Source organism: Carassius carassius, chromosome 3 (assembly GCF_963082965.1).
Source record: "Carassius carassius chromosome 3, fCarCar2.1, whole genome shotgun sequence".
Lineage (NCBI taxonomy): Eukaryota > Metazoa > Chordata > Actinopteri > Cypriniformes > Cyprinidae > Carassius > Carassius carassius.
In genome coordinates, this window is record NC_081757.1 from 33,672,186 (window position 1) to 33,687,518 (window position 15,333).

The 15,333-nt window shown below is 41.1% G+C and overlaps 1 protein-coding gene across 7 annotated transcripts in view; it reads left to right on the forward strand.

The window, feature by feature from the left end:
• The window catches only part of LOC132124973 (collagen alpha-1(XXV) chain), a 712,477-nt gene that overhangs the window by 457,705 nt on the left and 239,439 nt on the right, over window positions 1–15,333 (forward strand). For all 7 annotated transcript variants that reach the window (XR_009426824.1, XR_009426827.1, XM_059536150.1 and 4 more), the window contains 2 exons: window positions 7,727–7,753; window positions 7,833–7,877. Coding sequence is in view for 5 of the 7 variants with exons in the window: in XM_059536150.1 (XP_059392133.1) it covers window positions 7,727–7,753; window positions 7,833–7,877 (72 nt within the window). In the remaining 2 variants the exon portion in view is untranslated. The remainder of the gene's footprint in view (window positions 1–7,726; window positions 7,754–7,832; window positions 7,878–15,333) is intronic.

Sequence of the window (15,333 nt, forward strand, 5' to 3'; positions counted from 1 at the left end):
TACACTGGACACTATCTCCATCAGTAAACGGATGTTCGTTCTGTTTATGACGAAATGTACTGACACTGTGTTCAGATGATTTAATAATGTAGTGTGATGTCATCAAGTTTAGACACACTTTTAGTACAGAGGGGCGTGGCACAACTCTCGCATCAAGTGTATGCAGACAGTGACTGCTCTATTTACAAATATGTTATATAAGAAAAAAAAAAAAAACTAAAGCAGCGGCATAACGAGATGGAAATATAGACTAGAAAATATATTTATACTTGCTCTGTCCTCCGTCCATGACACGGACTCACTGCGGAGCTGCCAGTTTTAATCTGAACAGCTCTTAACGCCGAGTGGATGGTTAGATGTATGATGGGCTAGTATTAACAAAAATAAATAATAATAAAATAAAATAAAGGTCTTTCCAGCATTAAGGTAATAATTTTTTTTAATCATCTTGTCTCAGTTATAAACTTGAGGTAAATGAATGATAAAGAACTATATTAAAACTTGTTTTGAAAAATGTATTTGTCATTTGAATATTGATTTTAAAATCGATTTAAATCATAAATTAGATTTTTTTCTGAAAAAAACGGGGATTTTTTTAGGTCATATGCTATCGCCCAGCCCTAAGAGCAAGTAAAGAGGGCTCCCTTTAAAATCACTTAAGTTGTCAATTAATAAAGCTCTTTTTTACATCGTGTGCATTTAGTTGATTAAACTTGGGTTTAATCGTGAGGACGTGTTATTAATCCATCCATTTAAGTTTAAAAGAGTTTAAAAAGAGTTTAAAAGACTTAGCTAAATCATGCAGGTTTAATTTATTAATTTCTTGTTTTTGTCAGGAGAAAGCAGGCTGGATTCAGATGCGGGTAAACTCAAGGCTTTATTCACACAGCGGAGACAGAGAAGATGAGTCACGTTTCACAGGTTAACTCGCAGTGACAGGATGAGTAGCAGATGAGTCACGTTTCACAGGTTTAACTCGCAGTGACAGGATGAACAGCAGATGAGTCACGTTTCACAGGCTTAACTCGCAGTGACAGGATGAGCAGCAGATGAGTCAACGCAGATGAGAAATGTTCCACAGAAGTACGTATAACAGCTGAACCGGAGGGATGACAGCTGGAAGCTACTAGGAGCTCAGGGCTTGTAAGAACAAGGGCAGAGAAATCAGCTAAACACACTGGAGCCTGAGGACAAGACACGACAAGGTGAGGACAAAGAGCTGCTAGATGATCGGAGCTATTGGTACGAATAACAACAGTCTGACAATAGACAGAGAAATACAGGGAATAATAAAGGGGAAACATTAGAAGGGCATAGAGAACAGGTGGTGAGCAATTAAGGTTAACAACGGGGAAACAAGGGAGGCGGGGAAAACACAAACAGGCAGACGCGGTGAGCTGTCAAACCATCCCAACACACACACACCAAAAAGACAGGTGATTAGCCCCGAGACCCGACAGTCCCCCCCCTCCCAGGAGCGTCACCTGGCGCTCTAGGAAGGGGGCCTACCTCGATGTCGCCGGAAGTCCTCAATCAACGAGCGGTCCGGAATGTCCCGGGACGGCACCCAACACCTCTCCTCTGGACCATACCCCTCCCAGTCCACAAGATACTGAAACCCCCTGCCGCGGCGCCGCTCATCGAGTAATCTCTTAACCGTATAGGTAGGAGATCCATCCACAAGACGAGGGGGTGGGGGGGGTGGGTCGACTGCAAGCAGGATTAAGGGGGGAAGAGAACACAGGCTTGACCCTGGAAACATGAAACACCGGGTGAACCCGACCAAGAGTAGGAGGGAGCTTGAGCCTGATCGCCACCTAACTAACCACCTTGGTGATGCGGAATGGCCCAATTAATCTGGGTGCCAGCTTACGAGAAGGCGCCCGGAGAGGCAGATCCTTGGTAGAGAGCCAAACCCGTTGAGCACACACATAGGCAGGAGGAGAGGACCGGCGACGATCAGCTGCAGCCTTGGTTCTGCCAGAGGTTTGGACCAAAATCCTCCTGATTTTCTCCCAGGTGCGACAGCAGCGCTGGACGAAAGCCAGGGCGGATGGAACCGCTGCGTCGGGTTCCTGTGATGGGAACAGAGGTGGATTATAACCAACAGCACACTCAAAAGGGGACATACCTGACGCGGCCGCAGGAAGGGTGTTATGAGCGTATTCTGCCCAGGAGAGCTGCTGACACCAGGAACTCGGATTGTGAGAACTACAGTGTTTCCCTTCGACGGAGGAAGCCCAGAGACGAAATCAAGGGCAATGTGTGACCAAGGACTGGAAGGGATAGGGAGAAGATGCAGTAGACCATCAGGAGGGCGATTGACAGGCTTACTCTGGGCACATATGGGGCAGGCCAACACAAACTGTCTAACATCTGCGGCCATAGTAGGCCACCAAAACCGCTGTCGGATGGCAGACAACGTTCTCCAAATACCTGGATGGCAGACTAACCTGGATGAGTGACCCCACTCAAGGACCTCAGAGCGCAGCGCAGCCGGCCCCAGTAACCTGCCCGCTGGGCACTCTCCCGGCACCTGCACCCCTCGACCGGCCTACTCAACTCGCTGCTCGATACCCCACGAAAGAGCCCCGACCACCACCCCCTCAGGAAGGATGGCCTCGGCCGCAAACTCCCCCCCCGGAGCACCGAACAGGCGAGAGAGGGCATCGGGCTTGGTGTTCTTAGATCCCAGCCGGTACGAGAGGGTGAAGTTGAATCTGGCAAAGAAGAGCGCCCAGCGGGCCTGACGCGAGCTCAGCCTCTTGGCCGAACGGATGTATTCTAGGTTCTTGTGATCCGTCCAGACCAAGAAGGGCTGCGCTGACCCCTCCAACCAATGACGCCACTCACCCAAGGCCAATCGTACCGCCAGCAGCTCTCTGTTGCCGATGTCATAGTAACGTTCTGCAGGGCTGAGACGACGAGAGAAGAATGCACAAGGATGAACCTTCCCATCATGGAGGGAACGCTGAGATAGAACTGCGCCAACCCCAATGTACGAAGCATCAACCTCGACAATGAACTGGGCCCCCGGATCTGGAACCATCAGAACAGGTGCAGAGACAAAACGGGACTTTAAAATGTCAAAGGCTACCTGCGCTTCCCGGTTCCACCTGAAGGACACCTTACTGGAGGTTAAGGCTGTCAGCGGTGCAGCGATCTGACCAAAATTCCGGTTGTATCGCTGGTAGAAGTTGGCAAAACCCAGGAAACGCTGCAGAGCCTTCCGGGAGTCAGGGACCGGCCACTGGGCAACAGCTTCACTCTTAGCAGGATCAGGCTTGATCCCCTCCGTAGAAATAATGTGGCCAAGGAACGTAACTGACTCAGCGTGGAATTCGCACTTCTCCGCCTTGACAAACAACTGGTTCTCTAGTAACCGCTGGAGAACCCGTCTGACATGCTGGGTGTGTAATTGGAGAGAAGAGGAGAAAATCAAAATATCATCCAAATACACAAAGACAAATTGATTAATCATGTCACCCAACACGCTGTTGACGAGTCCCTGGAAAACGGCTGGAGCATTGGTAAGACCAAACGGAAGAACCAAGTACTCGTAGTGTCCCGTAGGGGTGTTAAATGCCGTCTTCCACTCATTCCCCTCCCGAATGCGCACCAAGTAGTAGGTGTTGCGCAGGTCTAACTTGGTGAAGACCCGAGCTCCCTGCAATAATTCAAAAGCAGAAGACATTAAAGGTAGGGGGTACCTGTTCTTGATATTAATGTCATTCAAACCTCTGTAATCAATACAGGGGCGCAGGGAGCCGTCCTTCTTCTGAACAAAGAAAAACCCTGCACCAGCGGGAGAGGAGGAATGGGGGATGAGCCCAGCCTGAAGTGACTCACGTATGTACTTGTCCATGGCCTCTCTTTCAGGACCTGAATAGGAATATAAACGACCCTTAGGCGGAGAAGAGCCCGGGAGGAGATCAATGGCACAGTCGTAGGGGCGATGCGGAGGTAGCGAGGTGGCCCGGGCCTTAATGAAGACCGCCCGAAGATCATGGTACTCCGCCAGAACACCAGTCAGGTCAGAGGGATCCTCCTGAGGAACACAAGACACAGAGACAGGACGAAAAACAGCACCCAAACATGACACGTGACAAGACTGACTCCAGGCTAAAACAGAATTACCGACCCAATCAATGTGGGGATTGTGCTTGTGCAACCATGGGTGTCCCAGAACTAAAGGAGCCTTAGGGGAATCAATAATAAAAAGTTCAATCTGCTCATGATGGCTGCCAGCAATCTGAAGAACTATCTTGGGAGTGACGTGGGTGATTGTGGTAAGGGGACGGCCAGCTAATGACCATGCTGATACGGGACTAACCAAAGGAAGAAGCGGTATTCTCCAACATTGAGCAGAGGCAGCATCAAGGAAGTTCCCCTCAGCCCCTGAGTCCACAAGGGCGAGTCCAGTGTGTGAATGACTCTGGAAGGAGAGTTGGAACGGCAGTTGAGTGCGTGTTGCAGTAGAGCTTGAGCTGAGAACCGTGCCCACCAGGACTCTTCGCCTCACTGGTGGACCCTGGCCCTTTAACGGGCACTGAAGGGCGAAGTGGCCTCCCTTGCCGCAGTATAGACACGCCCCCGACGACAGACGCTCCTGCTTCTGCCGTGGTGTAAGCCGTAGATGACACAACTGCAAGGGCTCCTCCTCCGAGGGCTGTCGGCTGGTTGAAATGGCTGAAGAGGACTCTAGGTGGCAGGTGTTTGCCGTTGTTTGCGGTGCCGGCTGAGACGACCCTCAATACGGAGCGCGAGATTAAGGAGTTGATCCAATTCCCGCGGGAGCTCTATGGCCGCGAGTTCATCAGAAATGGCGAAATCCAAACCTTCAAGAAAACGAGCGCGCAGCGCGCTCTCATTCCAGCCGCATGCCGCAGCTAAAGTCTGGAACTGGATGGCATAATCAGTGACGGAGCTCCTCCCCTGAGACAGTCGTGATAACTGGGCCGCCGCCTCGTCCACCTGAGCAGAGCGATCAAACAATTTGGCCATCTCTTGACTGAAATCCGCGAAGGTGGCACAACAGGAAGTCCGCGATCTCCATACGGCGATTCCCCATTCGCGGGCACGGCCCGAGAGGAGTGTAAGGACGTAAGCCACCTTGGTCTCCTCATTTGCGTAACGCCGGGGCTTCAGAGAAAACACCAGCGAGCATTGGGAGAGAAACGCTTGACAGGCGTTAGGATCGCCATCGTAGACCGGCGGGTTGTTGGCATGGGGCTCGGACTCGTGTGACATACCGGTGTGAGGAACGGGCCCCCGGCTCGTTGCCTCTCGCTGAAGATTGTCCACCTGTGTGAGGAGTTCGGAGACTCGGGCACTGGGAACGTCCACATCCAGCGCGGTGGTGTTGAGCTGGGTGGCATGCTGCCCTATCAACACTCCCTGTTGAACGAGAGCCGAGCGAAGCGGATCAGATCCCGCTGAATCCATAATCTGGTCAGACTGTTCTGTCAGGAGAAAGCAGGCTGGATTCAGATGTGGGTAAACTCAAGGCTTTATTCACACAGCGGAGACAGAGAAGATGAGTCACGTTTCACAGGTTAACTCGCAGTGACAGGATGAGTAGCAGATGAGTCACGTTTCACAGGTTTAACTCGCAGTGACAGGATGAACAACAGATGAGTCACGTTTCACAGGCTTAACTCGCAGTGACAGGATGAGCAGCAGATGAGTCAACGCAGATGAGAAATGTTCCACAGAAGTACGTATAACAGCTGAACTGGAGGGATGACAGCTGGAAGCTACTAGGAGCTCTGGGGTTGTAAGAACAAGGGCAGAGAAATCAGCTAAACACACTGGAGCCTGAGGACAAGACACGACAAGGTGAGTACAAAGAGCTGCTAGATGATCGGAGCTATTGGTACGAATAACAACAGTCTGACAATAGACAGAGAAACACAGGGAATAATAAAGGGGAAAAATTAGAAGGACATAGAGAACAGGTGGCGAGCAATTAAGGTTAACAACGGGGAAACAAGGGAGGCGGGAAAAACACAAACAGGCAGATGCGGTGAGCTGTCAAACCATCCCAACACACACACACCCACACACACACCAAAAAGACAGGTGATTAGCCCCGAGACCCGACAGTTTTAGGCTAATTAGGCCTAAATAATGGGAACGAAATTATACAGTGCCTCACGTTTTACTAAATATGCAACAATTTCTTAATCAGTGTACACACAAATGTCTTTTTCCCAAGAAGTTATCTGTCAAAATAAAGGACAGGTAACGAATAACAAAAATGCATGTTGTTTTATTAAAGGAATTAAAAAAAAAAAAAATTAAATTAAATGTATGCATTTAGCAGATGCTTTTATCCAAAGCGACTTACAGTGCATTCAGGCTATCACTTTTAATTCAATTGTGGCCAGCCTAAGGCACACCCATGCAATAATCATGCAGTCTAATCATTATCTTGGTATGCCACACCTGTGAGGTGGATGGATTATCTCGGCAAAGGAGAAGTGCTCACTAACACAGATTTAGACAGATTTGTGAACAATATTTGAGAGAAAAATTGCTTTTTTTGTACATCTTTGAGTACAGCTCATCAAAAATGTGAGCAAAAACAAGTGTTGCATTTACAATTTTGTTCAGTGTATATTTTTACTATTATTATTATTATTATTGCATATATGTGCTTGGTGTTTACATACTTTCCCTTTTATTATTACCCAAAGACAGTTGTGATATATGTATAAATTATTAGGAAAACTGCATTTCCTGTGTTGTGTGTTTGCTTAACAGTTAGTTAACTGTTAGTTGTTTAACAGTTTGCTTAACAGTTAGTTACTTAGTTTTCAGTTTAGGTCTAATCAAAAATACACCATTGTTCATTTGATAGAACGACAATGTCAGAGTTTTGTTACATGGTTATTAATGTTTTTAATAACATTACTATTATGGACAAATAGTACATAAATGTTTATGATTTTTGTCAAAAAAATTTAAAAAATTAACATGATTTGTAATTTCTATGAAATTTTCTGACCACTGAGCTCACCGTTAACTGTTTTGAGAACAGCGACCTGAGTCAGAACAAACAGCTAAAAAGTAGTGCCATTTTTAGTAGACCTTAGTAGACTTAGACCTTCTGGTAGCTAGACCGGCTCTCTAACCATTAGGCCACAGCAGCCCCTATTGCAATGGTGTGCATACCATTGACAGGCCTCAATTATTAGCTCTAAAATATAATTTTGGAATTTGCAAAAGAGTCTTTGGATGTGAGATGCATTAAGTAGTTCTACACATGGGTGTTTCATGGACAAAAACAGGATGAATATTCTTGAAATAAAACATCTGAACAATTACTCTGTGTGGTAACCATGGTATAAATTGAATAATTGACTCAACTCTGCATGTGGTCACATCACCATCTTTCAATAAATCAACTGCCCAGTTGATCAGTTATTCCTTATACAAAAAGTGAGACACTGAACTCTAGAAGATTTGTTGTGATTTCAGTGTATGTATTAGGCCTGCGTATGTCTGGGAGTAAGTTTTTTTTTTTTTTTTTTCATGTATGCATTCCCTGGTCATTACATCAGATGTCATGTAAAATGGGCATCTGTAACATGAGTCTCATATCTTAATTGAAAATGAATTTAACTCAAGAAGTAATCTGACCAAGATGTGCGCTTTAGTATACCTTGATGCTTGAGTTTATAACCTTTTAATAATTAACACTGCTTAATTTTGTTTCCTACAGGGAGACAGAGGTGAACGGGGTGAAAAGGTAAAATGTTTCTGATATACTGTATTTTTTCTGTGGTGTTTTGTTTTACATGCTTTTGAATCATTTGTTGTTCTGACAGGGAGACATGGGAGAGGAGGGGCCAAAAGGTGACACTGGAGAGAAGGTCAGCCTAAACTTATATACAAATTGAAAAGAGAATAACATTATTAACTATGACATAAATAAATGATAGGGCAGAGTGGACTGTGATATTGTGAAATTGCTACTCATATGACATAATTTCTGCACTGTAGACTGTGAAATTATATTTATTTTAATTATATAATTATAATTATTAATACTATGTTATTAAATAAAAAATATTTTTTATTATTAATAAAAAATATTATTTATTATTATTAATAAAAAATATTATTTATTATTAATAATAATATTAAATATTATTTATTATATTATTAATATTAATATTTTTTATTAATTAATTTTAATAAAGGGATACTCTACCCCAAAATGAAAATTTTATCATTAATCCCATTACCCTCATGTCGTTCGAAACCCGTAAAAGCTTTGTTTGTCTTCTGAACACTTTTTTTTAAGCTATAGTGTTACTACATATTTAAATTGATATGACTCAAATCCGGTTTGTCTAGTGATATATTTTAAACACCTTTTAAACACTTTTTCTGCTATTTTTGTACAGAAAATTAAATAAAAATAAAATTCAGATAATATTAGCACAGTTAGTCTCTGTTTACATGATTGCAATTCCCTGACATCTTCCACCAGTGCTTCTTGTACTTCAGTGTTTCATGTCCTTTGACTGTTTACAAATAATCAGATCAAGTCTACCCATGTCAAGTCAAGTCACCTTTATTTATATAGCGTTTTAAACAAAATACATTGCGTCAAAGCAACTGAACAACATTCATTAGGAAAACAGTGTGTCAATAATGCAAAATGACAGTTAAAGGCTGTTCATCATTGAATTCAGTGATGTCATCTCTGTTCAGTTAAATAGTGTCTGTGCATTAATTTGCAATCAAGTCAATGATATCGCTGTAAATGAAGTGACCCCAACTAAGCAAGCCAGAGGCGACAGCGGCAAGGAACCAAAACTCAATCGGCTGACAGAATGGAGAAAAAAACCTTGGGAGAAACCAGGCTCAGTCGGGGGTCAGTTCTCCTCTGATCAGACAAAACCAGCAGTTCAATTCCAGGCTGTAGCAAAGTCAGATTGTGCAGAAGAATCATCTGTTTCCTGTGGTCTTGTCCTGGTGATCATCTGAGACAAGGTCTTTACAGGGGATCTGTATCTGGGGCTCCAGTTGTCCTGGACTCCGCTGTCTTTCAGGGCTGTAGAGGTCCTTTTTAGGTGCCGATCCACCATCTGGTCTGGATACGTACTGGATCCGGGTGACTGCAGTGACCCTCTGATCTGGATACAGACTGGATCTGGTGGCTACGGTGACCTCGGAATAAGAGAGAAACAGATTAATTTTGGCGTAGATGCCATTCTTCTAATGATGTAGAAAGTACATTGGGTATTATTGGAAGTGTTACCGGTTCCGGTTTACCTAATTAATGCAGCCTAAAAATCCGGATTTGGATATTAGAAGCATATTAGTGTGTTATGTGTAAGCCAGGTTAAAAAGATGGGACTTTAATCTAGATTTAAACTGCAAGAGTTTGTCTGCCTCCCGAACAATGTTAGGTAGGTTATTCCAGAGTTTAGGCGCCAAATAGGAAAAGGATTTGCCGCCCGCAGTTGATTTTGATATTCAAGGTATTATCAAATTGCCTGAGTTTTGAGAACGCAGCAGACGTGGATAATTATAATGTAAAAGGAGCTCATTCAAATACTGAGGTGCTAAACCATTCAGGGTTTTATAAGTAATAAGCAATATTTTAAAATCTATACGATGTTTAATAGGGAGCCAGTGCAGTGTTGACAGGACCGGGCTAATATGGTCATACTTCCTGGTTCTAGTAAGAACTCTTGCTGCTGCATTTTGGACTAGCTGTAGTTTGTTTACTAAGCGTGCAGAACAACCACCCAATAAAGCATTACAATAATCTAACCTTGAGGTCATAAATGCATGTATTAACATTTCTGCATTGAGAGCATAGGCCGTAATTTAGATGTTTTTGAGATGGAAAAATGCAGTTTTACAAACTCTAGAAACGAGGCTTTCTAAGGAAAGATTGCTATCAAATAGCACACCAAGGTTTCTAACTGATTACGAAAAATTGACAGAGCAGCCATCAAGTCTTAGACAGTGTTCTAGGTTATTACATGCAGAGTTTTTAGATCCTATAATTAACACCTCTGTTTTTTTTAGGAATTTAGCAGTAAGAAATTACTCGTCATCCAGTTTTTTATATCGACTATGCATTCCATTAGTTTTTCAAATTGGTGTGTCTCACCGGGCCGTGAAGAAATATAGAGCTGAGTATCATCAGCATAACAGTGAAAGGTGACACCATGTTTCCTGATGATATCTCCCAAGGGTAACATGTAAAGTGTGAAGAGTAGCGGCCCTATTACAGAGCCTTGAGGTACTCCATACTGCACTTGTGATCGATATGATACCTCCTCAATCACTGCTACAAATTGATGGCGGTCATATAAGTACGATTTAAACCATGCTAATGCACTTCCATTAATGCCAACAAAGTGTTCTAGTGTATGCAAAAGAATGTTGTGGTCAATAGTGACGAACGCAGCATTAAGATCTGATAACACTAATAGATAGATACAACCATGATCAGATGATAAGAGCAGGTCATTTGTAACTCTAAGGAGAGCAGAATCAGTACTATGATATGGTCTAAATCCTAAAACCATTTTTCTCTAAAAAGGCATATAATTGTGAGGAACCTACCTTTTCTAGTATCTTGGACAGAAAAGGGAGATTCGAGATCAGTCTATAATTAACTAGTTCTTTGGGGTCAAGTTTTTTTAATGAGAGGCTTAAAAACAGCCAGTTTGAAGGTTTTGGGGACATATCCTAATGACAATGAGGAATTAATAATAGCCAGAAGAGGATCTATGACTTCTGGAAGCACCTCTTTTAGGAGCTTAGATGGAATAGGGTCTAACATACATGTTGTTGGTTTAGATGATTTAACAAGTTTATACAATTCTTCCTCTCCTATAGTGGAGAATGAGTGGAACTGTTCCTCAGGGGATCTATAGTGCACTGTCTGCGATACTTTAGCTGACGGCTGAATGGTTACAATGTTATCTCTAATAGTATCGATTTGAGAAGTAATGTAGTTCATAAAGTCATTACTGATGTGATTTTGGGAAATGTCAACACTTGTTGAGGCTTTATTTTTCGTTAATTTAGCCACTGTATTAAATAAATACCTGTGGTTATGTTTGTTTTCTTCTAAAAGAGAAGAAAAGTAATCAGATCTAGCAGTTTTTAATGCTTTTCTGTAGGATAGGTTACTTTCCTGCCAAGCAATATGAAATACCTCTAGTTTTGTTTTCCTCCAGCTGCGGTTCTTTTTTTTTGGGATGTTCTCTTTAGGGTGCGAGTATACTCATTATACTATGGTGTCAGACTGTTTTCCTTAACCTTTCTTAAGCGTAAAGGAGCAACTGTATTTAAAATGCTAGAAAAGATAGAGTCCATAGTTTTTGTTACATCAAGTTGTTTTGAGGTTTTGGATATGCTAAGGAATCATCAGGAAGATAACTTACAAAGTGGTAAGTCTTTTGTGGTAGAAGTGATGGTTCTACCATACTTGTAAGAAGTAGATTTTACAATTTTGGCTATATGAAGTTTGCACAAAACTAAATAATGATCTGAGATATCATCACTTTGCTGCATAATTTCAACACCATCAACATTAATTCCATGTGATAGTATTAAATATAGAGTATGATTTCGACAATGAGTAGGTCCTGAGATGTGTTGTCTAACCCCAATATAGTACAGAATGTCTATAAATGCTGATCCTAATGCATCTTTTTCATTATCAACACAGATATTAAAATCACCAACTATTAAAACTTTATCTGCAGCCAGAACTAACTCCGATGTAAAATCACCAAACTCTTTAATAAAGTCTGTATGGTGCCCAGGTGGCCTGTATACAGTAGCCAGTACAAACATCATAGGGGATTTATCATTAACATTTGTTTCTCTGGATAATGTTATATGAAGCACCATTACTTCAAACGAGTTATACTTGAAGCCTGCCCTCTGAGAAATCCTAAAAAATATTGTTATAAATTGAAGCAACACCTCCCCCTTGCCTTTTGGACGCGGCTCATGTTTATAACAGTAATCATGGGAGGTGGACTCATTTAAAATAATGTAATCATCAGGTTTTAGCCAGGTTTCTGTGAAAACAGAGCACATCTAGATTGTGTGATTACACGTGTGATTAACCACTGACGAAAAGCACTTATGTGTAATTTCTCAGTTCTGTCTGCACAATTAAAACACCCCCAGCCATTATCTGAAATCAATATCTAGCACTTGATCTTTCCCAAAATAACTGATTATAATTAGTGCTGTTAAATTATTAATCACAATTAAATGCATCCAAAAAAATGTTTTTGTTTATATCACATATGTGTGTGTACTGTGTACTCACTAGTTCAGTAGTTTTGGTTATTTGGAGGGGGTGCATACAGTTAGCAGAATAGCTTATTATCCATAGAATTATTATCCAGACGATTTGATTTCTCTGAGGACATCGGAGGTAAAGGTAATGCACCAGTGATGTTGTCAGCATGAAGGTCAGCTTTTTATTATAAAGAAAACTACTTGCAGAGTTGATGTACTGACTTAATGGAACTCTGCAAGACTTAAATACCTTTGGGAATTTTTTTTTTATGTATTTTGCATTTAAACATTTAATCTTAGTATTTTTTAATTTTCAAAATACATAAGGTATCAACCTCTTTATTAGACTGCTGATTCCCTGCAGGGATGGGCAGTATTTCAAATACATGTATTTGAAATGCTATTTTTTATTTTGTATGTAAATACCAAAATTATGACACAAACCATGTGTATTTAACCCTTGTGGATTGTTCAAATTCACTATCCTTTCGAGTTGTGCGGGATGAAAACATCCACTCAATTAAACTGCTGTAAAAATGTATCAGATTCATTTTTCTTTCCAATTTTTTTTTGCATAAATCTCTTAATCAACCTCAGTCCTGATCAAAACTACCAAATGTTTTTAAAAAATCCTAGATTTTAACTCTTTAATTGCCAAGTTCATAAATGATGTCACTGATTTGGGGGGAAAAACACACAAAATGACTTATTTTCAATATAAAAGTAATTGTGGCTGGATTTTTTTAATCCAGTATTTTTTTATGTGTGTGTGTGTGAGAAAGAGAGAGAGAGAGTGTGTGTGAGAGAGACCTTTGCGCACTTACCTTAATGTATTTCAGAAAATCACAATGTACACCTCAGCTCTTAGAACTACATGTAGTAAACAAAAGTGTATTTATGCACCTGTTGCCTTTTAATGGTGGTGAAAGTATTCGGTTGTTAAGTGATGACCTAAGAAGCGCTGTTTCCGGGTCCAGGCCTCAACTCGCTTTACTTGAGAATATGACCTCAGCAGCCGTTTATGAGCACTGTTTATTCATATTGATAATTTAAGTTGAACGCTAGTATTCTATCACATTGTGAGTTTATATTAGCACCTTTTGTCGTTTTCTCGTGGTAACTGATAGAGCTTTTGGACACGGAAGTGCTGCTACGTTACGTCAGACTTAACAAGCGAATAGACTAAACAAAAGCAAAGTATGTGGATTTAAACACTTGCATGCCATCGTGCTGGATATTTAATGGTGAGAAGAGCAGCAAGCAACACGAGAAAGGGCTTGACTTGTACCAAAGTTTTAGAAATGATTATATAGTGTGACCCCTCCAGCGAGCTGCAGCTTATTTGAAGTTGGTATTGCATTTTGGTTCATAATACATTATGTTCATTCAATTTGATGCGAAGTAGATTTTTTTACAGGATTTTAAGGTTTTAAACTGGCTTTACCATCAAGAAAAGAGGAGCATTTCACATATTGGCCATCTGTACTTTTCAGCATCAAAAGGAAGCAGGTGCATAAACACACTTCTTTTTTTATTGTTTACTCCATGTAGTTCTGAGAGCATGAGGTTCATATTTTGATTTTTTCAGATACTGTACATCAAGGTAAGTGCACAAAGGTCTCTCTCACACCCTCTCTTTCTCTCTCTCTCTCTCTCTCTCTCTCTCTCTCTCTCTCTCTATCACACACACACACACACACACACACACTATAATTGCTATTATACTCCATATAACTCCATACAAGCCAGAAACTAAGCCTTTTTTTGCAACAGGCCTATCTAAAGGGTTAATGGTCCCACCTAGTGATCAACTGTAAAAAATAACAAATGTTACCTCTTCCCAACAGGGAAAACCACCAACAATCAAGAATCTCACACACACACAAACACTATAATTTGCTGTTATACTCCATATAACTCCATATACAAGCCAGAAACCAAGCCTTTTTTTGCACAGGCCTATTTAAAGGGTTAATGGTCCCACCTAGTGATCAATTGTAAAAATATATTTTTTTACCTCTTTCCAAAAGTGAAAACTACAAACAATCAAGAATGCATGATTATATGGTGTCATGGCTTTTCAATCAAAAAATGTCGTTATAATGGAAGTCAATGGGGCAAAAACAGCCACCAACAACAAATTAGGGAGAAAAAATTTAAATCTAATGCTGCACAAAAACTAACAATGCATCAAAGCCAATCTTGTTACTAATTTTTGACATGCCCAAGACTGTTATAAAAGGTAAAAAAAATCCAGTCCACAATCACTTTTTATATTGAAAATATGTAATTTTGTGTGTTTTTCCCCAAATCAGTGACATCATTTATGAACTTGGTAATTAAAAAGTTTTTTTAAATTTGGAAGTTTTGATCAGGACTGAGGTTAATTAATAGATTTATGCAAAAAAAATTGAAAAAAAATATTTATCTGATACATTTTTACAGCAGTTTAATTTAGTGGATGTTTTCATCCACGAACATCTCGAAAGGATAGTGAATTTGCCCACAGTGTACCGTTGAGTTTTTGAAAAATTTTAAAGCATTTTCCTAAAATATGGGTCAAAATAAGATTTGTCACCAAAAATCATTCCATTAGCTTAAACACAGAGAAAGTTGTGGCCAAAATAAGACTCTTTACCCCCTAGTGGACGAAAAAGTCCCCAACAACGCACAAGGGTTAAGGCATTTTGCAAAGATTTTTATGAGACCGAATAAGCCATGTTTAATCAACACATTTCATATCATGCTGCAGTTCTTCTGAAAAACAAATGAAATGCCAATAACAACAGCAAATAACACAATTTTCTTTTTGATGACAAAACAGAAGTGTATTGGCTGTAATATGTTTTTGTAAATCATTAGTCTGCATGACATTTCGTGCTTGCAAACAACTGGTGGCTTATGTAATGGAATAACATAAGGCCTGGAGACATAACTTAATCAGAACCAGAAGTGATAAATCAGAATCAGAATGAGCTTTATTGCCAGGTATGTTCACACATACAAGGAATTGTTTTCGTGATAGAAGCTCCAAAG